Source organism: Euprymna scolopes, chromosome 15 (assembly GCF_053919585.1).
Source record: "Euprymna scolopes isolate OS-2025 chromosome 15, ASM5391958v1, whole genome shotgun sequence".
Taxonomy (NCBI): Eukaryota; Metazoa; Mollusca; class Cephalopoda; order Sepiida; family Sepiolidae; genus Euprymna; species Euprymna scolopes.
This window is the reverse complement of record NC_136496.1, coordinates 97,023,462-97,047,984: the sequence shown is the minus strand read 5'-3', so window position 1 is coordinate 97,047,984 and position 24,523 is coordinate 97,023,462. Positions and strand designations below refer to the sequence as shown.

At 33.1% G+C, this 24,523-nt stretch overlaps 1 protein-coding gene and 1 pseudogene across 1 annotated transcript; both read left to right on the top strand.

Annotated features, from left to right (window-relative positions):
* Positions 1-1,274: 1,274 nt before the first annotated feature.
* On the top strand, positions 1,275-1,373 carry LOC145294457 (U6 spliceosomal RNA; annotated as a pseudogene).
* Positions 1,374-2,284: 911 nt separating this feature from the next.
* LOC145294013 (monocarboxylate transporter 12-B-like) lies at positions 2,285-19,584 on the top strand. Its single transcript, XM_080140974.1, has 4 exons — positions 2,285-2,407; positions 7,831-8,320; positions 14,236-14,519; positions 17,602-19,584. Exons 1-4 carry the CDS (start codon positions 2,350-2,352, stop codon positions 17,751-17,753), a joined length of 984 nt encoding a protein of 327 aa, XP_079997100.1. The 5' UTR covers positions 2,285-2,349; the 3' UTR covers positions 17,754-19,584.
* Positions 19,585-24,523: the final 4,939 nt, after the last annotated feature.

Below are 24,523 nucleotides of genomic sequence, written 5' to 3'. Positions count from 1 at the left end.
GGAGAATGGAGCAAATACACAGAGCTAGTCAGAGAGTTAAAAGGGATTTGGATGATGAAGAAAATCAAAATAATACCTATAATAGTAGGAGCACTAGGAACAATTCCGAAAAACTTTGAAAAAGAATGGGAGAAATTGGAATCAGAGGAATGGCTGCAAAGATACAATGACTAACGATAATGAAAACGGCTGAAATATTAAGGAAACTTCTTGAATGTGGAGAATAATACACATGAACCACATGCGTGAGCCAAACTGCTGCAGAGGCAAAACATGAAGAAGCTTTACAGGGAATGAAGAACACTAAAGCTGCATATCAACAATTTCTACATCCCCATCACGCATTCCCATCACGCATCCCCTCCCATTGTCTCATCACCGCCCCCCCCCACATAAAAAAGTGTGAAACCAAATAGCCGAGAAGGGTCAAGGAGGATGGAAAGACCAAGGAGAGAGCACTGACCAGACCTCCGCTGGACAAAGCGCGGAAAGAACTGAGACCTTGGAGAGGCTTAGTGCCACTCAAATTCCAGTATAGACCAATGGCCACTGCCAGCAAAAACTCAATGGTGATAGGCTGTTGCGATAATGCAAATTTATTTGCAAATGCTATCGAAGGAAGTGGAGAGTGTTGGACGTCTGGGGAGACTTGTCACTCAGCTTCCAGGGAACACTACAGGTTCTCAATAAAATCTATGATGACCTGTGTGAAAGCTCCATGTGAGCCAATAATAATAATAATGAAAATAATAATTGTTTTGGCAGTACATACATTAAAAATAAAACAATACAAAAGCTGTATTACATAACATGCACATTCGTGAAGTAAGCCATATTTTTAATTTCCTAAATTGCATCCCATCTTTCAAAAATGTGATGACACCAGCCTTGGCTTATACCATATGAAATAGTCATGAAGGGTCAAAGAAGATGGAAAGACTGAAGAGGGAGAGGACTAACCAGACTTCCACTGCAAAGAGTACTGTGATCTTAGGGAAGTTTATTGTTACCCAAATTCATGAGAAGACAAATAGTCGTTGCTAGTGAAAAATTAATAGTAAGCGGGTGTTGCGGTAATGCAAAATTATTAGCAATGGTTATCGAAAAAGGTGAAGAGCAAATCTGGAAATCTGGCTCCAGGGAGTAATCACTGATCATAGCCTGTGTGAGAACTCCTAGTGAAGAAGAAGATGATGAAGAAGAAGAAGAAGAAGAAGAAGAAGAAGAAGAACAACAACAACAACAACAACAACAATGACGACAACAACAACAACAACAACAACACTACTTCATACTAAAACTAGAACAATACAGAGAAGATTAATATGGTGCTTGTGCAAGGATGATAAATTCATGACGCGTTCCATATTTTAAAATGATCATGAAGAGTCAAGGAAGATGGAAAGACCAATAAGGGAGGATATTAATCAGATCTCAACCGAAAAGATGTGGAAGGTACAGAAACTTTGGAGAGGCTTATTTCAGAAAACGCTGATGGTTGTTGTCAGAGATAAATCAATGATAAACCACGGTTGTGATAAGGTCAAACGAGTTGCAATGTTTATCGAAAGAGATGAAAAATACAAAATCTGAAGATGGAAATAAAATTAGTTTAGTTCGTCTGATACATGAAATGGTATGTTCTGTTTAATACATTTGTTATTTTTCCTAAAAACATGTTTTTTTTCCAGGCATATTTTTCCGAAAAGCAGACAAACTCTTACGGCTCGTTTTTTTTTTTTTTTTTCTTCTTTTTGTAAAATATTTTAAAATATTTTCATTACTTAAGACTCAATGAATTTGTTGGGGCTTTATCCACCAGCAATACCTCAGATCACCACAGTCTCCATTTGACTTGTCCTTTTCTTGAGCACACTATTCATTTCCTAGCCTTTCTTGGGCTCTTGCTTTTACCTCTTCTAGGCATTTTTTTTTTTTATCTCTTCTGGTTTTATTGACCCTCTCTGGGTTAAAATTGATTGCTTCTCTTGTTTTATTTTTTTTCTACTATGATCAGTCCAAACCCTGATTGAAGAAATGGTCACTCTCTCACCCCTAGAATCAGATTTTTATCAAAGAGAATATATATAATAGATATAAAAAATAGTGAGAACGATAAACCATGCAAATATGAGAAAGATAAACCATGCAAATAGTGAGAAAGATAAACCATGCAAATAATGGTAAATTCTCATCTAAAAAAAACTCAAGCACAAATGTTATTTACGCAATTTATAATTCGATTGTCTTTATTTCTTTGAAGGTTTGTTGATTGGTTTTCTGATCAATAAATTTGGATGTCCTGTCGTAATCATAGCTGGTGGATTTCTTCAAGGTTCAGCAATTCTAATGTCGGTCTTTGGAAACCATGCCATGTTTCTGCTCTTCTCAATCGGAGTTTTGCTTGGTAAGTATCCAGAACAATTCCTAAAAAGAATACCTTACGATTTAATTTGTCTACAAGTTAAATCGTGCTCTATTACTAGATAAATATTTAATACAATTAGATTGTTTTTAGACAAAAGAAAAATCTAGGTTGTCCTCGATGGCTGTGCAAGCAACATGACCTTAATGCAGGTGTACCCCAGGAGTTGATCCTTGGATCTATATTGTTCCTGATATTCATAAATGACCTCCAAAATGTAATGTTGTCTGAGATAAGTACATTTGCTGGTGACAGCACGTTCTATACCAGACATGAATGTATCTATAATTTGATTGGCCCACACTTTCTTCTTCATTGCAACCTCTCTCGTGGTGTCACCAGACGTGATGTTGCTAGTCTCAGTAATTCCTATAAATACTATTATGATATATGTTCTTCAGAATTGTCTGATCTATTCCCTGCTTTTTTTTTGTTCTGGCTCATTTAACTTGTTGCTCCAGAGGTCTCCATCAATTTGCTGTTTTATTGAAAGAATGGATGAAATTTCCTGAGTTAGTAGATGTAGAACAGTTGAGGTAACAGGTTCACTTCATAAGGGGAGGCCAAGGAAAACATGAAAGGGCGTGATAAGAATAGATTTGAGAGAAGTGGGATAAATAAAGACTTCATCAGAGATAATGTAGTTTGGAAGTCAAATTATAAAGGCCGCTCAACACATACCAGCATGTAAAATTGATGTTAAATTAAAAAGATTATTTACACGATAAATTTCAAGCTTAATATATATATATATATATATATATATATATATATATATATATATATATATATATATTTAAATAAGGGAGTAGTCACCAACAATGTGTATTTTTTAACATTATTTTATTATTCCGTGTCTTGGTTTTTCATTGAGAATTATGTTTGGATCATTGTAATAATGTTTTTAAGTCATTGAAATCGTTTATGCACGTTTCAGACGGTCTGATGCATCCTCATCGGAATTATATTCAGAATGTGAGAGATTATATAATTATTTCCACAGCCAAACAATGTCGCAGCTCACAAGAGTTATGACAGCCAAAAAACTAGAAGTTGTGTGTGACGCATTTGCTCGGGTGGCAGAGTGCTCGCCTTGCATACAAGAGATTTGGGTTTTGAATCCCTAGTTCGAATATGTTAACTGATGAGCTCAAATGAGGGCGAAACTTGAATCTTGAACTTCTGCTTTGTTGGCTATCATGGCTCTTGTGAGCTGTAATGTTATTTGGATGTGAAAATAATTATATATATATATATATATATATATATATATATATATATATATATACATATATATATATATATTTCTGTAGAAATATATTTTCTTATATACCAATCCTTATTTAAGAAGTTCAATGTAATTACATTCTATATATTATTCTCTCTCTCTCTCTCTCTCTCTCTCTCTATATATATATATATATATATATATATATATATATATAATTATTTACTATAATAATTATTAAATACCTACAGACACTAGTGTTTCATCCTTTCGGGAATCATCAGTGCAGGGTGTCATGATTAACACCAGTCAATAGATCCAAACCCGGCAACAGAAGCCATCTCTGGTTTCATTTGCAAGGACCCAATCCATTCGGCTACCGTTAACCACAAGAAATATTGTTGAAATTCAAACATTTATTTGTTAAATTCTTTTTAACGTCTGTCAGAGCGATCTAATCATTATATGAGTATCTGCGCATAAGAGCTAAATTGATCGACTTTTATTTCAACTGAAAGTGCTCAACGATAAAAAACGAGTTTCTTAAAGGGGCTGACATAATTATTTATTATAATAATAATTAAATACCTACAGATACTAGTGTTTCATCCTTTCGAGAATCATCAGTGCAGGGTGTCACAATTAACACCAGTCGATAGATCCGAACCCGGCAACAGAAGGCATCTCTGCCTTCATTAGCAATATATATATATATATATATATATATATATATATATATATATATATATATATATATATATATATATATATATAAGCTGGTAAGGTTGCATGGTTAGAAATGATATGATACACTGGATATGTAATGTGAGTCTTAAAGATAGACTCAGATCTGATAATCTCAGAGGAAGATTTAATCTGGATAGTATAAGAGGATGTATGCAGAACAGCAGACTTGGATGATATGGCCATTTGAGACTTTGATGGTATGACCATGTTGAAAGACAGTCGAGACAGCAGGGTCAGTTAACAGAAAAAGGACAAAAACTTGGGATGGAGTGATAAGGATGGATTTGAGAGAAAGAGAGGGTAAATAAAAATGTTTCCAAGAGATATTTTACTTTGGAAAACAATTTCTAAACGCCATCCAACATATGCCAGTATTTAAAATGGATGTTAAACCAAATTGGGGCGGGGGGGCAATAGTGAAAAGGATGAAATGGACTGCCGAGCCGAACATGCCAAGTTCGAATATTGTTTGTTCCATAGCAACATTTTCATTTGTAGATGTTGTCAACAGTTGAATATATGCAGCTGATCTAGAAGTTGATTTGGATTCAGTTGTGAATTGAAGTATGAAATGACTTGTTTCATTTAATCCTGATAAAACTTTGTGCCTTCAGTCGTAGGTGTGTCCATTTTCTTCCTAAGATTTTCATGGATGGCTCTGCTCTTGAGGAGAAATCGACTCTGAAACTTCTTAGTCTTTCTTTCTCTTCAAATATTTCTTGGATTTCATACGTTAGATCTATAGCCTTTTTTTTTTTTTTTTTTTTGCTTTTCATGAAGTCGATTCTCTCTACCGCTTCAAACACTTTCTTTCACTCTATCTCTATAAATCTACTATAAGACCATAACATGGAGTATTGTTGTCATATTTCTTCCCACATTCAGCTCGGTCACAATTATAAACACTTACATTTTTCAAACAAATCAATCAAGCAGTAAGAAAGCAGTAAGAAAACAGGAGCAATTTTAATATCACAATAAAATGTACTTACAAAAAATATTTACTATTTACATAACTATTTTTTTTTTTTTTTTTTGCAAATCTGTCCCCGTTTATTAAGACCAAAAAGTCCATTCGAGGATAAACGTTCATGATATTGTTAGTTGGACATGGACAACTCTGTTAAAGAAGTGGGTGGAATAGTCAGAATTTAATTATTTAAGTGAATGGCTCAACAAGAATTTGTTAACATTGGTCTTGAAAATGATCATGTTGTAAGCAGATGGGAAGCAGCCCAATGGTGTTGTGTTTCACAAATGGGAAGTTCTTGGAAAGAAATTTGGCTCATGTTTCTTCTTTTTTTTTGGGGGGGGGGGTATTGTTAAGTGAAAATTACTTGAGGGAGTGATTGAAAAATAAAAATTTAAGACAGGAATTGAACTCACAGCATTTAGAGCAGCGTTTCTCAACATTTTTACCCTTGTGGAATCCTTAAAATAAATTATATGTCTTATAGAACCCCTGCACAAAAACGAAATTATGCACATAGAATAGTATAGTTTTTTAATAATTTGCTTCAGGAAAAATTCATATTTCTCTGTTAAATTTTCAACCCAGCGCCACAAGACATCACTAAATATATTCCCAATGATTGTTATATTTTTTAGTAAAATAGTTAGTTAGTCATAATGATATTTATGTTGCAACTAGTGATGGGACGATTCCAATATTTTTCTCCGATTTTGATACCATTACTGATTCTGTTCTAACCAAATTTCCACTACTAACGCTTACTAAGCTCTTGTCCCAATGACTACTGTACACCCATTAATCCTTATCCCCGAGTGGCCTTCGGGTCTTAATAAATGGTGACTAATTTGTAAAAACAAATTCCCGATTTTTATATGATTCCTGATTCCAATTTTGATTCTTTTAAAACCTCTAGATATTTAAATATAGAATCTTTTTTTTTTCATATTACTGTAAAACCCCATCTAATATGTTTAAATGTGAAAATACACTCGTGTGTGTGGAGGCGGGGTGTGATCTATAGATTTTAATTTTACTGGTAGTTTAAAATCAATAAATATCATTTTATCAATTAGTACAAACAAATGAAAATGAAGTTGGAAAATAGGCACAATTTTTTTTTTTTATTCCGAGACTCCCAAAATTTACCATTTTTTCAATTTCTGATTCTGATTAATCGTCCCAACACTAATTCTAACATCATAATAAAGAATATCTTGTAAATGTTTAGTAATATTATGTATATGAAATTAAATTAAAAGATCCAAAGTGCATTGTTATCTTTGTTTTTGCATAACTCTTAGCACCTTTTTATGGAATCTCAGGGTTCTGGACAATCTCAGTTAAGAAATGTTATTTTAAGGACGAATCAGTTATACTGTTATGGTCTTGTGGAGCGTTCATCTTCCTGGATAAATCATTGAAAAATCATGGATATCTTAAGTTGCAGAAAGATTGGCTGGCCAAGGAAAACGTAACAGTAAGTTATTAGACAAAAGCGTACAAAGTGAAATTTAGAGAGACTTAACCCACCAAATTGTGAGAACTGGAGAGTGAGCTTATGAAATATTAGAAAACGTCTGGCTCTTAAATGAGAGAAAAGTGACATAAAATGATTAGAAGAAGAAGAAGAAGAAGAAGAAGAAGAAGAAGAAGAAGAAGAGTTGTGAACTGAAAGCCATGTTTAATTTAAGAAGAGTTTCCAATGAATAGCTAATCTGTATAAGTCCTAGAGATGAAAAAGAGTTTTTGCTGAGTAGCTAATTTGTATATGTCCTAGTGACAAAAAATTTTTCCAGTGGGTAGCTAATCTGTATAAGTCTTGAACTTTAAAATTTGCAGACAAAAAGCAAAGATCTTTCTCGTGTGGACACAAAAAATTATATGTGGGAATTCTAAAAGATCCAATATTTCTATAGAGCGATTCCAGTTTCTGATTGGTCGCTAGTAGAACGTGGCTTCATTTGATTAGTCAGTTTCTATCGCCAGTAGTTTATAATAAGATGATTGGTTTCATTTCATTATTACGCTGAATTCTATTTATGCATAGTTTCTACATTCAGTATAATTGGAAATAATTTAGAATGGAAACCTTCTAGCATACTGAAGTATTCATATATATATCTATATATGTATATAAAAGTGACCTTGTGTGTGTGCGAAAAGTTTTTACCAAACTCTACTCTGAATACTTGGTCTACAGAGTTTAAGTAGAACCTCCAAGTTTCTTTAATCATACCCTCTATTTATCTAAAAAAAATATTGCAACAAAGCATACGGGAATTTTTCATTTAATATATCTCCTCTTCCCACTACTTCACCCTTCAATCTCGTTCATCCTTCAATCTCACCTGTTATATAAAGATTGGTAGTGATCAAATAAATAAAATTATGCCGAAGCATACACACCTCATTATATTTAGTGATTGTAAAATTATTTTTCTTTCTTTCTTCTTCTAGGTATGAGCACTTGTTTTGTCAGTGTTACAAATTCCGTTTTCGTTGGCATCTACTTTGGTAACAGAGCTTCCGTCTTTCTTTCGATACTGTCTACAGCAGGACCAACCGGAGCCGTCATTTTTCCTTTTCTCATAAATATTTGCATTGAACAATATGGTTGGCGTGGCTGCCTTTTGATTTTTAGCGGCGTCTACTTTAACATTATTCCTTGTGGGATGTATCTCTGGTTCTGTCAAAAGAAAGCCCAAAATACGGCCACAAACAATGCGGTCCAACTCCCAGAAAACATCAACACACCAAAGAGATTATTTGACACGAGTGTCTTCAGGAATCTGCTCTTCACCGTTTTTTTGTTTGCGATGTCAAGCATAACTGGTTACATAAACCTGATCATGGCAAGTTTACCAATGTATTTGGTTTTCAATGGTTTCAATTTGTCAATGTCAGCTTTGGGTTACTCTATCATGTCTATTGTTTCAATACCACCAAGGTAAGTCTTTATGATTTTTTTTTTTAATTTCTATAACTATGAGATGATGGACGCGTACTGTTGGGCTTAAAGACGAGCTTAGTTCTGATGACCTCAGAGGAAGATTAAATATGGAAGGTATAAGGAGATGTGTGCAGAACAGGAGACTTCGATAGTATGGCTACTGGCCATGTTGAAAGAATGGATGAGAGTTCAATTGAAGTAGCAGGTTTAGTTCACAGGAGAAAGCCAAGAGAAACATGGGAAAAGGTGATTTGAATTGAATGGATTGAAAGAGGGATAAATAAAAACCTGGCCAGAGATAACTTAGATTGGAAATCAATTTCTAATTCCTGTCTATAGGATGTCCGAAATCGCTCCACCACAGATGCATCAAGAGGTGATAGCGAAAGCAGAGTGTGACAAGCAGAGCAGTGACAATCGCCATTCCCTATTTTGACATCAAGAGATGCCGCAGCAACTACCATCTCGCAAGAGCTTTGCTACTGTTACAGGCTTTGTACGAACAACATCAGTGTCCTTCCGCCTGTGTTGATTGAATGAATCAGTCAAAGACAATAACAACAAGGTTCTTTCGGCACCAAAAGAAGACCTTTCATCAGGCTCTAAACTCCCCTGAAAGAGTGGGTAACACTTAACCAGGCTTGAGCGAAGGTTACCAAAACACAAAACAACCTGCACAAGTGGGTTATGTACAGAACGCTCTGTGCCCCATGCAGCGCCAACATGCAGACTATTGCACACATTCTCACACATTGTGCCCTAAGCAAGGCATGCTCTGGTATGGACGTGAGGGATGCTTTGCACACTACCCGATGATGGATCTTGAGATGAAATGAAATGTCATCATGATAAATTTCTGGGAGCTGTCCAACACATGTCAGCATATTAAACAGACGTTAAACCGATGATGATGATGATGATGATGATGATGATGATGATGATGATGATTTATATCTATATACATGTTTATACATTTTTATAACTAGCTATGATACGATGCAAGTCGAAAAGCGGGCTTAAACCTGATGATTTTATCGTAGAAATGAGCTGAACGTTACCATACTGATATATTTTCTGATCTTTTTAATCATTTGTAACTGTTGAGCAGAAGCTGTCTTCATCTAACGATGGGCAAACAGCTGTAAATTACAGAATCGGCTTAGGTTGGGTCACCTCCACAAGAAACAAAACCGGTTAAATTTCTAAATGCATACCATAGATAATCAAAGTAAAAAACTATGATGCATATGTTCTTCCTATATTCTTATACATACATAGTCCTGATAGGTGGATGATGAAACGCTGCAACACCTTTCCGGCAATTCCTGCAGCTGTGCTGGCTCGAACTGTATAGGCTTGCTTTTCTGCCAGACTGTCTGCTATACAAAGAGGAAGACCCTGGTAAATGGCAAACCTAGGTCTCCTTATCAAACGCCCAGGTTCGCATATGGAAAGGCAATTCCAGCTTCATCTGTATAGCCAAAGTAGATGCTGCAGTGCATCAGAATCAGAAATCCATTGCTTCATGAGACAGAAGGTTGCCATTTTTTTTTTCTTATCAGTTTGTTTAAGCTGAGGATGGAGTATCCTATCGGATGCCAAATATTCACCTGCTAACTCAGATATTCCAACTGAGACATATATTTAATATTCTGATCGTCCCTTTAAGTGCAATTGTTTGAATATCTCTTGCACTTGGTTCACCGGGTATATTTGTCAGGTAGTTTTTAAAATTCTTTTTCATGGGTCCAGTTGCTCCTATAATTACTGGAATGGTAGAGATCTTCCTAAGATTCCAGTTTCTTTTCATCGTATATCATCTGTATGCCCTGTATTTAAGAATTCAGGTGATCGCTCATCCCCCTCTCAGTACAGGCCAATAAGTCTCCTGTGCGTCATGAGTAAGTTGCTGGAATCTGTGTTAAATACAGAAGTAATCAACCATCTCAACAAAAATAACCTTCTTAGTGACACTCAATATGGTTTCCGTTCTGCTAGATCTACAGCAGATGTGCTTACAGTTATATCTCATAGGATTAGGAAATCTCTCGACGGAGGCAACCTTTCTAGGGCAATTGCTCTTGACATATCTAAGGCCTTTGATAGGGTATAGCATAAAGGTTTACTTCATAAGATCTCTAGCTATGGTATAGCTGGAAATGTCTTCTCAATTATTAAATCATTTCTTTCTGATAGGTTCATAAGAGTAGTAGTTGAGGGGCAAAAATCAGAAGCCCACAGTATTAATGCCGGTGTCCCTCAGGGGTCCATCCTAGGCCCAACTCTTTTCCTGATCTACATTAATGATCTTCCAAATCACATCCTTACATCATTTGTAGACATTTATGCTGACGACACTACCATTTATGGTAGTACATCTAAGACAGTAAACCACCAAGTTCTCTCCAATTCTCTCTCCTCTGATCTTGAGCATGTAGTACAATGGGGAAAGGAGTGGCTGGTTACTTTTAATGCATCTAAAACCAAGCTCCTCTCTTTACATCATCAACATTCTGATCCACATCTGGCATCAATTGAAATGAATGGCTCTCGTCTTCAGGAGGCCTCAAGTTTTGACAAGCTTCTGGGATTGACCATTACTCTTGATCTTAAATGGAACACGTACATCAAATCTGTTGCCAAGGCCGCTGGAAAAATGGTGGGATCTTTCTATCGATCCAGTAGATATCTCACTGTTGATGCAATTCTCTATCTATATAAGAGCCAGGTACGTCCAAGGATGGAATACTGTTGCCACATCTGGGCAGGAGCTGCTAGAAAGGACTTGGCCTGCCTTGATAGAGTTCAAAATAGACTTCATAGCCTCGTAGGAGATGTCCTTTTCTCTTCCTTGCAACCTCTATCTCACAGAAGAGATGTTGCGAGTTTGTCTCTGATGTATCATTATTTTCATGGAAAGTGTTCGACTGAGCTTCAATCTATGGTCCCCCCTCGCAAAACTTTCACAAGAAACACTCGTCTAGCTGTAAACACTATCAATAATTCCCCCCACTCTTTATCTGTGCCTAAACCTAAACGTAGATTCCATGAACAAAGCTTTTTTTATTAGAACTGCATGCCTGTGGAATTGTCTTCCGTTTTCCTGCTTTCCGGCTTAATACAATATGGTTGTCTTCAAGTCTAACGTAAATAAGTTCTTGATGAGCCGTTCCATATAAGTTATCAAATTTAACAAATTTACATTACTAATGATTATTATATTGTCCAATTTCTACTGTACACTCTTTAACCCTTATCCTTGAGTTGCCTCTTTGACCTTGATAATGAGTTGATACCTATGAAAAAAAAAAAAAAGAAAAAGTCCAATGTGAACAAGTTCTAATTGAATCGTCCCCCTAAGTAATCCAAGTTTCAAAATTCCCACTGTTTACTATGCTAAAATCACAATGACTAATGTATACCTTTTAACCCTTATCCTTGAGTAAAAAAAAAAAAAAAAAAAAAAAAAAATGTACTTGAATGTCTCTTTAAAATTATGTCAGAAATTAGAAACTTTCCAAAATCATATCATGTGTTTCATTTCTGATCATAAACTATCTCAGAGTTGCGAAAACTCACTGGCATTCCATCAATATCATCTGGCATCAAATGTAAAGTCTTCAGATTGTTTGGTTGCATTAAGCATTCCAGAGCTATGCAAAATATGCGTTGAAGGCTTAACACAAGGAAGCCAGTCGAAAATTATTAAAACAAACTTTTTGAATATTCCTTTGAAAAACGAGCGTTAATTAGATGATTGGTTTCATTTCATTATTACGCTGAATTCTGTTTATGCATAGTTTTTACGTTCTGTATAATTGCAAATAATTTAAGATGGAAACTTTCTAGCATACTGAAATCTTTGTGTGTGTGTGTGAAAAGTTTTTACTAAACTCTTCTATGAATACTTGGTCTACAGAGTTTAAATTTGATATATGGGTTATTTAGACCTATAGCATACTTTCGATTTGGTTTCTAGCTGGCAAAAATTGCTGCTAAGTTGTCAAAATTGAAAACAAAACAGATGATCTTGGCAGAATAAATTGAATAAAAGATTACTTGTGCTGTTACTTTTGCACATGCGCAAAATTAAACATTCATAGCTCAAAGTCGCTTAATATTTAACCTTTCATATCCATCTGTCAATAGCTCAGACAGTGACGATGCTGGAAGATAAATTACGTCTTAAGGCAGAATGTTAAACGTTCTGGTTTAGATTCTTGCAGATGGTACCCAAGTCATATTTTTTTATAACTTTTCAATCATTACTATATATTGGATAATAATCTATAGAGAATTAGCTCAATAATAATAAATACAAAATCTACATGAATTAAAATATAATATTTATGTATATTTAATGACGGGGAAATCTGACATTGTGTGCATTTACCTTTGTTCTTGTTAGTGCATATATAGATGTGTGTGAGTTCAAATAGGTATGTGAATTACTTGGTTCTTCCACCTTGCCACCCTGGCTCTCCGAAAGTGCATGAAGTGGTTTATGGAGAATGCATTGTTGGGTTCCTTTAATTCATTGAAGGGTCTCTTAAACCGGTTTTCTTGAGTAGGTCTTATCAGAATTTTTAAGTTTACATTGGCTTACTAGATTCACATATAGGTGTTACTTTTGAAGGTTATGAAAGATTCGCATTGGTTAAAAATGATTTAATTTAACAGCTTCATTTTAAAAGTTGGTATCTTTAGGAAATAACAAAGAGAGAGTATCAAACTAAACCAGAGAAAAAAAGAGGATAAGCAATTAGAACCATTTGCGTTTTTTCGTTCATTCGAATTGTATCTTGATGTGTAATCTACCATAATCTAATTTATAAAACTCACTATATCTATCTGTTTATCTGTCTGTCTGTATGTCTGTCTGTCTGTATCCATATTTTCAAACTCTATTACTTCCGAAACTAAAAGTCACAAAGTGGCGCTAGGGGCCTTTAATGATTGGATTTTTATGCATCATTCTTTTATGGGTTTTTAGCCGGTTAAAATAGTTTTTAAGGGGTCAAAATTGAAAAAATCGTTATACATTTTGTATATTTATCTTAATTTATTTCTAATCAGTTTGTATGCGTTACGTTGGTACAGTAGTAAAGTCATCAACTTTGAATGCTACAGTTTCGGTTTCGATTCTAGCTGATAGCACCTAAATATATATATATTTTTTTAAAATCATGGCTCTATAATAATATATATGAAATCCAGACAAATTACAATATCATATTTAAGCGTATTTTACGACTGGGCAAAGTCAGGCGGCGCCTCTCCCGCTAGTGTTACATTATGTGTAACTTTTCCAAACTTTTTACCGAAACTAAATCTAACTTCACATCTTTGCTATGTCACAGACGCGTTTCTAATTAGGTTATCCCAAAGTTTTTCCCCATTAATTATAAACGACCAACCACATCCTTTGAACGATACAAAAGTAGAACGACTAAAAACAGATACGCACATGATAGCACCTTTTGACTATGATCAAATTGTAATATCTGAACAGATACTATATTTACTCTGTTCTTACCTCAGTCAGTGAAGGAGAAATGAGGCAATTTTTATTTTTGAGTGCCCCGAGGGTGGGGGTCATTTTCCCAACATTAAAAATAAAACTTGTGTCCAACTCTGCCCTCATGGGAAGACAAGTAAATAGGAACACCCAAGATTATGATATTCGTCACAGATGATTGTAGTTAGCTGGATACAAGTACGGACTTTTACTTGGGATGTTGGCAACCTTCACAGGGTCGCTTGTGTGTGTATTTGATTTTATACTAACTGGAAAAGCCAATGCTAACCAATACGATTTTTTTCCAAGGTGTAAAGTGAAACAGTTTACTCTTTTTAATTGAAATATATTTTTTTACTTATTTATTTAAGTTTTTTTTTTGTTTTTTTTTCAGAATAATTATGGGAATAATTTTGAGACTGACAGGCTGGCCGTTTGTTTATTTCTATATAGTTCTTTCTATAAGTGTTGCGCTCATGATCTTTATAATGATGGGCATTACTGGATTCACTTCTCTTATCTTCTGCTGTGTTATGTTGGGCCTCCTTTATGGATGCCCCATTGGTCTCTACTCTCTTGTTGTGCTGGAGTTTATCGGAAGTCAGAAGTACAGCTCGGCTATGGGAATCTCAGAGACAACCAATGGAATCATGATTATTTGTCAAGGATTGATATCAGGTGAGGAATAATCAAAAATTAATCTAACCAATGGGAAGCTTGCATGTCCAAAATAAGATGGACAGCCAACATGTTTTCAACCCAGCGGTTAGATATAAAAGCTGAGTGTTTTGTGAACCGAGAGAAGAAAGAAAGACTAAAAGAAAGCATGAGACAGACACAAACGAAAGTCAAATCCACCTCTGAAGCTAAGCGCCGATGACCTCTTTTTTGATAATGATTGTTAATGATTGTCTGCTAAGAAACCAGAGAGAAGATAGCTCTTAAAAGAAATCAGTACATTTATGAATAGTTTTTTTTCAATTCCTTCCTTTCTTCGTTTTCAAGTGTATTACTTTCTTTAAAAACAATGTTAAAACATTCCCTGCCTTGCTCAAATTTGGATAACGCTATATTGTTTTAAACTGTATTTCCTGAAGTGGAGTCTTAATTCACTTTTAAAAAAGACTGAAGAAATAACCTAAATTCGAGGTTTGATCACTGACGTCCATGTTTTATTCTTGCTATTAGGCAGTAAATAAGATTCAATGGAGATTAAGTGATTTCAAAGCTATTATATTTGTATTTGCTTTGTGTTTGCAGTGAAATAGTAGTTCGCTTTTAGTATTAACTAAATTAATACTTTTGTGGGGAAGTTATTATCCTAACTGACTCAGATCAAGACAGGCGATAGAATTTGGATCCTAGCGTATATGAATTAGATTTACTGATAATTGCCCATTTAATTGAGAATGGGAAGGTTTTTAATAGAGTTGTTAAAGATGTTCCCTGTTTAGTATCTGTATTTATATTGTGAAATGATGACATGTGGCTTGAAATTCTCAGCTCAATTAAAGTGAACTAAGGGGGTGGGCTGTGTAAGAATTGGGAATTATACGGGGAAAATCTATCACTATTAATATTGTTACTGCTATTACTATGCAAGTTTAATAGGAGAAAGTGTTGATCTACTTCATTATTATTAGATTGGCTGAAGATTTGAAGTTGCAAAAAGATAAAAGTTTGTTAGGGGAGGTTAGAGAGTATCTTGGTTACAGTACAAAAATAAACCACATCCTTATATATACAATTATTGTCAATTACAATCATAATGCTTTAGCAATTACATTTGGTTTTAATGGCTTAGGGGAAAGAGATTGCTGGGCAGATATTGACGGTGTGAGACTCTAAGAAAGCAACTTCTTTCATGGACGTGCATCAAAAGCAGAGATGCGTCATTGAATTCCTGCCAAAAGTGCATTCAGAATAGTTGTGACTATGTAGAAAAATAAATTCTGGAACACAAAAGGTCGCTCGTTTTAATATACCACTCCAGTTTTCATAGCTCTTCAACTTTTTGAGTTAAAAAGAAAAATAAAAGATTTTATTTTTTGAAGAACATCGTATATATATATATATATATATATATATATATATATATATATATATATATATATATATGTAATTATTTCCACAGCCAAACAACGTTGCAGCTTACAAGAGCCATGACAGCCAACAAACTGAAAATCCAAAACTCAGGTTTTGCCCTCCTTTGGGCTCATCAGTTGAATAGTGTATATATGTATATATATACTAGCAAAGATACCCGCACTTTGTGTGGAACTTTCCAGTATACTCGGGTACTCACTTCAAATTCACAAAGAAGTTGGCTCGGGTGCCCGCTTCAAATTCATAAAGAAGTTGGCTAGCGCCATGGTGGCAGCTTCAGGATGATGGCAAACACCAACTTGGCTTATGCCTGACGAGTTTTTATGAGAATGAAACGTGGAATATTCTGTGTAGCTTAATTGCCATATATATTTTCATAACTTACTACCTAGCTCTATCTATGTATTGAGCACTGTTGAAGTAAATATGAAAAATTTACGCATAAAATTATATCTTCGTATATTAATTTATGTGATTAAATGAAGTAGTCATACATATATATATATATATATATATATATATATATATATATATATATATATATATATATACTAGCAAAAGTACCCGTCATTGACTGGGTTCAAAAACAGCCTACAGAAAATGGACTCTGATTTATGAAAGTATGATAGGTTATGAAAAAGAAGGGTTGTAAAGAGATAGCTTCGAATTTGGGGGTATCAAAACGAAAGCAAAATATGATGAAAGTAAAAATAAAATAGATAAACCCCATAATTTATTATACCATACCTGTTCACACTGAAACACTTATCACAATATTCTGTAGATCTATATTAAAAAACCTTGATAAACTTTGTGACATATTTCCATTCTATGGAGGTCAGGTGCAAACGAACACCCCATAATTTTATTATACCATATTTCTTCAAACTGAAACATAATTATCAAAGTATACTTATGCAGATAGATATAAAAAGTCTTTATTAAAGTTTGTGCCTATTTCCCTTCTATGGAGGCCAGGCGCGAATGCAGACTCCACAATTTTATTATACCATCCCTATTTAAGTTAAAACATACTTATCAAAGTATTCTTATGTACATCTATATCAAAAACACTTGTAAACGTTTTTTTTAATTTTTTAATTTTTTATTTCCATACTTTGTGGACCAGGCGCGAACGCAGACTCCATAATTTTAATGAACCACCGTTCTACCAGATCAAACATACCCATTCCTGTGTCTCGATACATCTTCTATCATTATATGTAATCAGTTTTTTTAAAATAGTCAACCATATAGAAGCCTATTCGTGACCAGACACACACACACGCACACACACAGACATTCAGCTTTATATATATATATATATATATATATATATATATATATATATATATATATATATATATAATCACTGGAGTAAGTAAAAACCTGCTGAACAAATCCATTTCAAGGATTTAAGGAGGGAGGTGAGAAAGTAAATCTATGATTAAACGTTTTCTTTTCTTTCTGTTTTCTAAACTGATTCATGAGGTTTTTTTTTCTTTCCCTAATTTTTTTTAATCTTTCCAAATTAAAACGGTTTCTTCTTTACACTCACTGATTCTTTCGTTTTTTATTCTCTCTCTCTCTCTCTCTCTCTCTCTCTCTCTCTCTCTCTCTCTCTCTCATTATTTCTCCTCTTCTTATTTTACAGGTGTGTTGGTCAACCTATCCGGTTCTTATCAGCTGTCTTTCTACTCATTCGGTGCGATTTCAATTTGCACAAATCTGGTAATGGCAGCTTCACTTGCAAGAGAATATATCAAGAGAAAGCAGTTTGATTTTAGACTGTTTTCTAAAAAATAGTCATTCAAATATTACCAAAAATATCATACTTTCATGATATTTATTACTTAATGATACCTGTTTTTGTTTATCATGTCAGTTGTTTGTTTGGATTTATTTATTTTATGGCATATCAGCCCATTTTGAGCTATTTAATTCCGAATATAATAATTTTGGTAGTTGTTCAAATATTTACAAAAAATATCATAGTTTCGTATGATAAAATATTTATTACTCAATGCATAAATATTAATGCGACCCGTTTTATTATTATCTCTGTATTTAGTTCAAGTTTGGCGTTTTATGGCATATCAACTCTTTTTCGGTCATTTTTATGCTTCAAATTTTTAACATCTTCAAATATTTAAAGATTAATTTGTTTCATTGGCATATATTTTATAAATAAATAGTTAGCAAACGAGAGATTCTATGTAATCCATAGACAGAGCTCTAACAGAGTAAGCCTGGGAGTAATACAAACTAAGGGGTGCTTCTACATGTCACAGAATTCCTAAAATGGTACTTCATCACCAGATTCCATTTCATTTCAGACCCATGATAGATTTTATTTAGATCAGTGGTTCCCACCTTTTTTACATGGCGGCACACTATTGAGTTTATTTAAATTTTCGCTACATAACTGTCATAAAAAATTAGTATTTTCTACTCATAAAGCCTTCTTGCAGAAATTAAAAAAACAAAGGGGGATTTTTTATTCACATACATCAACATATTCTGTATTCAATATGTGGTATAGAATAATAATGGTGAATGTCAGTGGAACAGTTGTGCCTGGTGTTTTTTAACTACTGCTGCAATATATGGGCGAATGTGAGAGAAACACACTCTTAACTCTATTTCAATATTTTGAAGTCTTTCACGTTTTTATTTTTAATGTTGTTTAGGTAAGATATTCCCAGTTCACATAGGTATAAAGTTGAGAATTGCAGTAAGATTTTGATGGCTTTTTGTTTTTACTTAGAGTTGAAATTGAGTCGTGTCATCATGATTAAGAAATTAAATGTTTTTATTAAACAAAACGAAATTAAATGGCTTCTTTTTGTGGCACATCAGTAATTATTCCGTGGCACATTAGTTTGCTGCGACACAGTGATTGGGAACCACTGACTGAAACCATGGATGTGACCTTAATAGGTACTAACACCCTGGGTCAGAGTAGACCTGAAAGTAATTGCAACTAAAAGCTGACTCCATACTCTCCCAACTACCAAATTTGAATCTCATCACCGGCTGTAGTTTAAAGTCATTTCCATTAATTCTTATCTGTAAACCAATAAAGACCAATGATCCCATGTTTTTATATTGTGACCCTGTATGCAGTACACTTGTTGGAATGTAGTGCCCTTTGCAGACAATCTTCTGGTGAGATTACAACTCCCTACACTTCAAATAACTTGTTGGAATGGCCGCAGGAACACTTTGGTGATTGTCTCATCAGTTGAAAGTGTGATCCAAAATGCACTTCACACATTTGGTGCATATCATTGAATGCCGATGATACAAAGACTGTTGGCCATTCCTGATTGAATTTTGGTGGATAAGTCAGACATAGACTGAAATTCATTTGTACTAAAAAGGATTATGAATTTTATCAAATGATATTGATGGGGAGGGGGAGGGGGTGATGCATTGTATTTTTAAAATTATTTTATGTATTTATTTACATCATATGTGTACATTTTTCCCATAATTTATACAAATTTGTCTTTTTTATTTTTTCATATATTATTTATTTTTATTTTTATAAAAACCATTTTCTGGCAGTTGACAATTTGAGAGGTCACTGCAGTCCATTGTAAATTTGCATTTTCAATAAAAAAAAAATCTTCAATTTTCTTTTTATTTATTATTTATTTTCATGGCACCCAAAGTTTTGAGTTCGTCAATAAAAGAAAATAGCACTTGGTTTCAATTATGACAAAGACGCCTTATGCTTTTTGGTGTAACTTATTGATGAGTACGTCTCCTACTTTAAATATTAGTTAGAATATATTTGCTTAGATAAATCTAGCATTATAATTGAAAACAGAAAGCATTTCTGAGGTAAGATCACGAAGGGTTTAAGCATTTTACCTTTCCTGTATAAGCAAAAATTTGTGAGAAAGGAAGTCGATTTAGTCGGATATGACGTCAGACATAACAAAGATGGTGGTGGCCACAATTTTCAACCTTTCTGATGAAACAGCTATACTGAGAATACGCATTTCAGATGGTTTAACAAAATGATAATAATCAAGTCAATCTTGACAGGAGCTTGAATCGGAAACACATGTCAAACATTTTGCTAATCTAACGAAAATATACTTTTTTAATTACTTTTTCACTCCAAATAAGGCACATCTTCACCCTTTGCTAAAAGTTGTTTTTGAAGTTCTGGATGCTTCGTTCCAAATATGACCTGCTCTATAAGTCGTTCCTCTGCTTCTTGGATATCTCGGAATTTTCACTTTAATGCCTGTAATTTACATTTGGCTAGAAAGTCATCAAAATTCTCTGATTCTCTTTGTTTATATTGATGCAGATGAAAACGAGCAATGTGAAAATTCAATTGTGGTTACAATCTTTCTTCGAATTTTCGCCAAATGATTTCGGAGTTACTTCTATCGGCTTCATTTTCGAATGCCCATATGTTGTCGATTTTAAGGCCTTCTTTTACCGACAGTAACAGAATGTGGTCAGCCTGTTTTTTTAACGGAATATTTTTGACTGAGATAAAAAGGTTATAATGCTGTTTAAAAAATGTGAATGCTTCAGTTAGGTCTGCAGATGTCCAACACATAGACGCTTCATTTGTAGTCATTGTTGTAATGTTTAGTTCCAGACGATATTAAATTCACAGGCTTTTTGTTTTTGATTTTTATTTATTCAAATACAAAAGAACAAGTGTGCATGTATATTTGTTTTCTGTATAAAACTATCAATATGTGAATTTATTTAATTATTATTATTATATATTTATCATTCAAACAAGGGAGTGTTTGAATATATAGTTAAGTGTTAGGTTTACTCATATAAAACTGCTTTGAAGTTTCAGCGCTCACTCATTTTGCGACCAGATTTCAAACAATTTTTACAGTTCATAGGTCACCTTCTCAGCTATATTTGGAAAAAAATTTTCAATTTCGTTCAGCAAAACTAAAATTATAATAAAATTACTGGTGTCCAAAAGTTCTCAGAATCTGTAAGGAATAGAGAGACGTTTTTTTTCTGATTGGCTGTTGGTTACCATAGCAACTAAATCTGTTATGCTACCTCAAATCAGCTGGGAACGGCGGAGATGATGACGTAAGAAGATATAAAAAAAAAGAAAAAGAAAGGAAAGTTCCCCAGGGTTTGTAGCAAAGTGCTAATGTAGGGGAAAATGGAGATACTTAATTCTCAAAGACAACAATGAAATATATATATATATATACTGTCTCTTATATTTTGCCCTCCTTGCAATGTTTTCATTCGTTTCATGCCCACATTGTTTGCATATCGCCACGATTATGTCGAGTCAGCTGCTACTGTCGCTAATAATTCACCACTGTACTGATCTGCCACTCAACTGTACTGTTGCTGATAATTCACCGTCGCTGTGCTCAATCGTTAATCGACTTTTCACCTTGGCTTTATTTATTAATTACGTCTTTTATTTAATTTTTTTTATTTAGTCAATTTAAGAATCCGGTAATAAGTTTTTTAAAGATTGTTGACAAAGCAAAGTTTTGAAAAATCATGGATCACATAGAAAATTCCAGCATGAAAAGTAATATAGTTACAAATAAACTTAGAAAACTAAAAGGACTAGTTGTTAAAACTGGAAAAGAAAAAAACAAGATATTCTCGTAAAAAATATATGTGTATAACATTGCAGCATTAAGAATTGGTTATATAATGTTAAATTGATTTTTTTTTTAATTCTGCAATATTTGACGTTATAAATTTATTATATTTTTTACTAGAATATCTTGTTTTTCCTTTTCCAGTTTTAGCAACTAGTCATTTTACTTTTCTGAGTTTAATCTTAACCATATTACGTTTCATACTTACATTTTTCTATGTAATATATATATATATATATATATATATATATATATATATATATACACATTTCTGTAGAAATATATTTTCTTATAATATATATCAATCCTTATTTAAGAAGCGCAATGTAATTACAGAGCAATATAGAGAATAAATGACAAAAGTTATATTCCAAAATTCGTGATGTTAACCATCTTATAATTTATTCCTTTAATTCAGTTGACTTATACAATTCTTGACAGTATCTGTTTTGTAGCACAAAATCAATCACTAAATTTTTATATCAATCAGTGAATCTATTATGCCCTTAACTCATCAGAAGAAATAGCAACAATTAATCAGTCAAAAGGAAATGAAGTGTGATTTGACATGATTAAAATCCGAAAATTGGAAGAGAAGCTGCAAATACCTTTATATTTTTCCATTACGCCATATTGAATTTTCATCAAACAAAGTCATTAAACCCAATTATTCGTACTAACAATTTTAATTAATTTATGAATTTCTACCAAAAGTTCTATGTAATAATTAGTAAATTTATTAATTCTAATTTGTGTATACATACTTATGAAAATAATATCAATAAATTATAAACTATTATACATGTTTGTATATACGAAACTAAACTAAACTAAAAAAAAAATCGATTGATCATTTCGGTTATCATAACTAATCAATTGGTTTGAATTGAAAACCATACATAATTCAATTCTGTTGGCTATTATAATCAAGCTTATTAATCATTACAATTATAATTTTTAAAATCATACAATTCAAAAACTATACTTGCGTTTTATTAAGTTTTAAAATAACCTGAAATTTTTTTTAATTCAATTTATAACATTATATAGTAATATATTCTTATTGCTGCAATATTTTAAGCTATAAATTTATTATATTTTTTACTAAAATATCTTGTCCTTTTCTTTTTCAGTTTTAACAACTAGTCCTTTACTTGTCCATGTTTAAACTTAACCATACTACTTTTTATGCTAGTATTTTTCTATTGTAATCCATGATTTTTCCAGGCTTCCAATAAATTTACTTGTTCTTTGTTTGATTTCAGTCTTATTTTTTGCCCCCATAAACACGTATGTAATAACAATGTATGGTATTCGTCTGCTTTCAATAAAATCCCCCAATTATCTCCCTTTCATGTTTTCATTCTCTCTGTTTCACTTGTTACTTCTCTTTCTGCAAGCAGCAGTAGCAACAGTAGCCGCTGAAACGACATGGTTGTTATAGAAACCAGTTATAAAAAGCGTCGTTTACCTCCTTACATATTTTTACGATTTTGAAACATCATAACTTTCGTTTTACTGAACGAAAATTGACAAATATTTTTTCACAATATAGCTGAGAAGGTGATCTATAAACTGTAATAATTGTTTGAAATTTGGTCGAAAAATGAGTGAGCGGTGAAGATTTAATGCAGTTCTAAATGACTAAAACTGCCACTTAACCATATATTCAAACGCTACCATGTTTGAATGACAAAAGTAAATAAACAGTAAAACAGTAACATTTCATTATTATATCTAGATGTCTATAAAAATGAAATTGTGTGTGTGTGTGGGCATTTCTTTAACAAACTACTCTGCCAATTTTCAGTTTACAAATTCGAGATTTTTAAGGGGTATTGAGATTTGGGAAATCTTTTTAATCGGTTTTCGGCCAGAAATTTGGCTATCAAAGTTCAATGATTTGATTTTTGAGAACTCTACCAAACTCCTCCGCCGATTTTCGGTCTAAACACTTTAAATTTTAGATGTAGGTTACTTGGGCATGCATCAAACTTTTTAATTTGATTTGAGCTCAAAAGAATAAATGTTAAGGGATCAAAATTGGGGTCAAAGTTGAAAAATTTGACCTTTGCGCTCTCTACCAAATTACTCAGCCCATTTTCGGTCTCAGCATTTGAAATTTTACATGAAGTGTATTCAGACATGTGGCAAGCTTTTTAATCGGTTTTTGGCAGAAAATTTGGTTGCCAAGGCGTCAAAGTTCAAAAGATTTGACCTTTGCAATCACTAGCAAACTACTCAGCCACTTTTGGGTCAAAACATTTGAAATTTTACATAAAGGGTATTCAGACATGCAGCAAGCTTTTTAATCAATTTTAGGGCAAAAATTTGGCTGCCAAGAAATCAAAATTGAAAGAGTTGACCTTTGAAGACTCTAACAAACTCCTCCGTCAATTTTGGGTCTAAACACTTGAAATTTTAGATGTATGTAACTTGGACATGGGTCAAACTTTTTATTTTGATTTGAAACCAAAACAATGAATGTTAACAGGTCAAAATTGGGGTCAAAGTTTTTAAAAAATTACCTCTGCGGTTTCTTCCAAATTACTCAGACAATTTTTGGTCTAAAGATTTGAAATTTTGCATAAAGGGTATTCACACATAGGGCAAGTTATGAACAGTACATAGAGCCTGAGCAAACGGAGCTGAACTGCTAGGATATATATATATATATATATATATATATATATATATATATATATATATATATAATAAAATGCTACTGTTTTACTGTTTACTTTATTTAATTTCATTTTTTTTTAAAAATTGTATTTTATTTTCTTGAAAATACTATACAGATTTTTTTTCACTGGTTTGAATCTGTTTTTAGCATTATAAAAATATATTACTTTATTAATATATATATATATATATATATATATATATATATATATATATATATATATATATATATATATATATAATCAAGTATTACTTATTTCT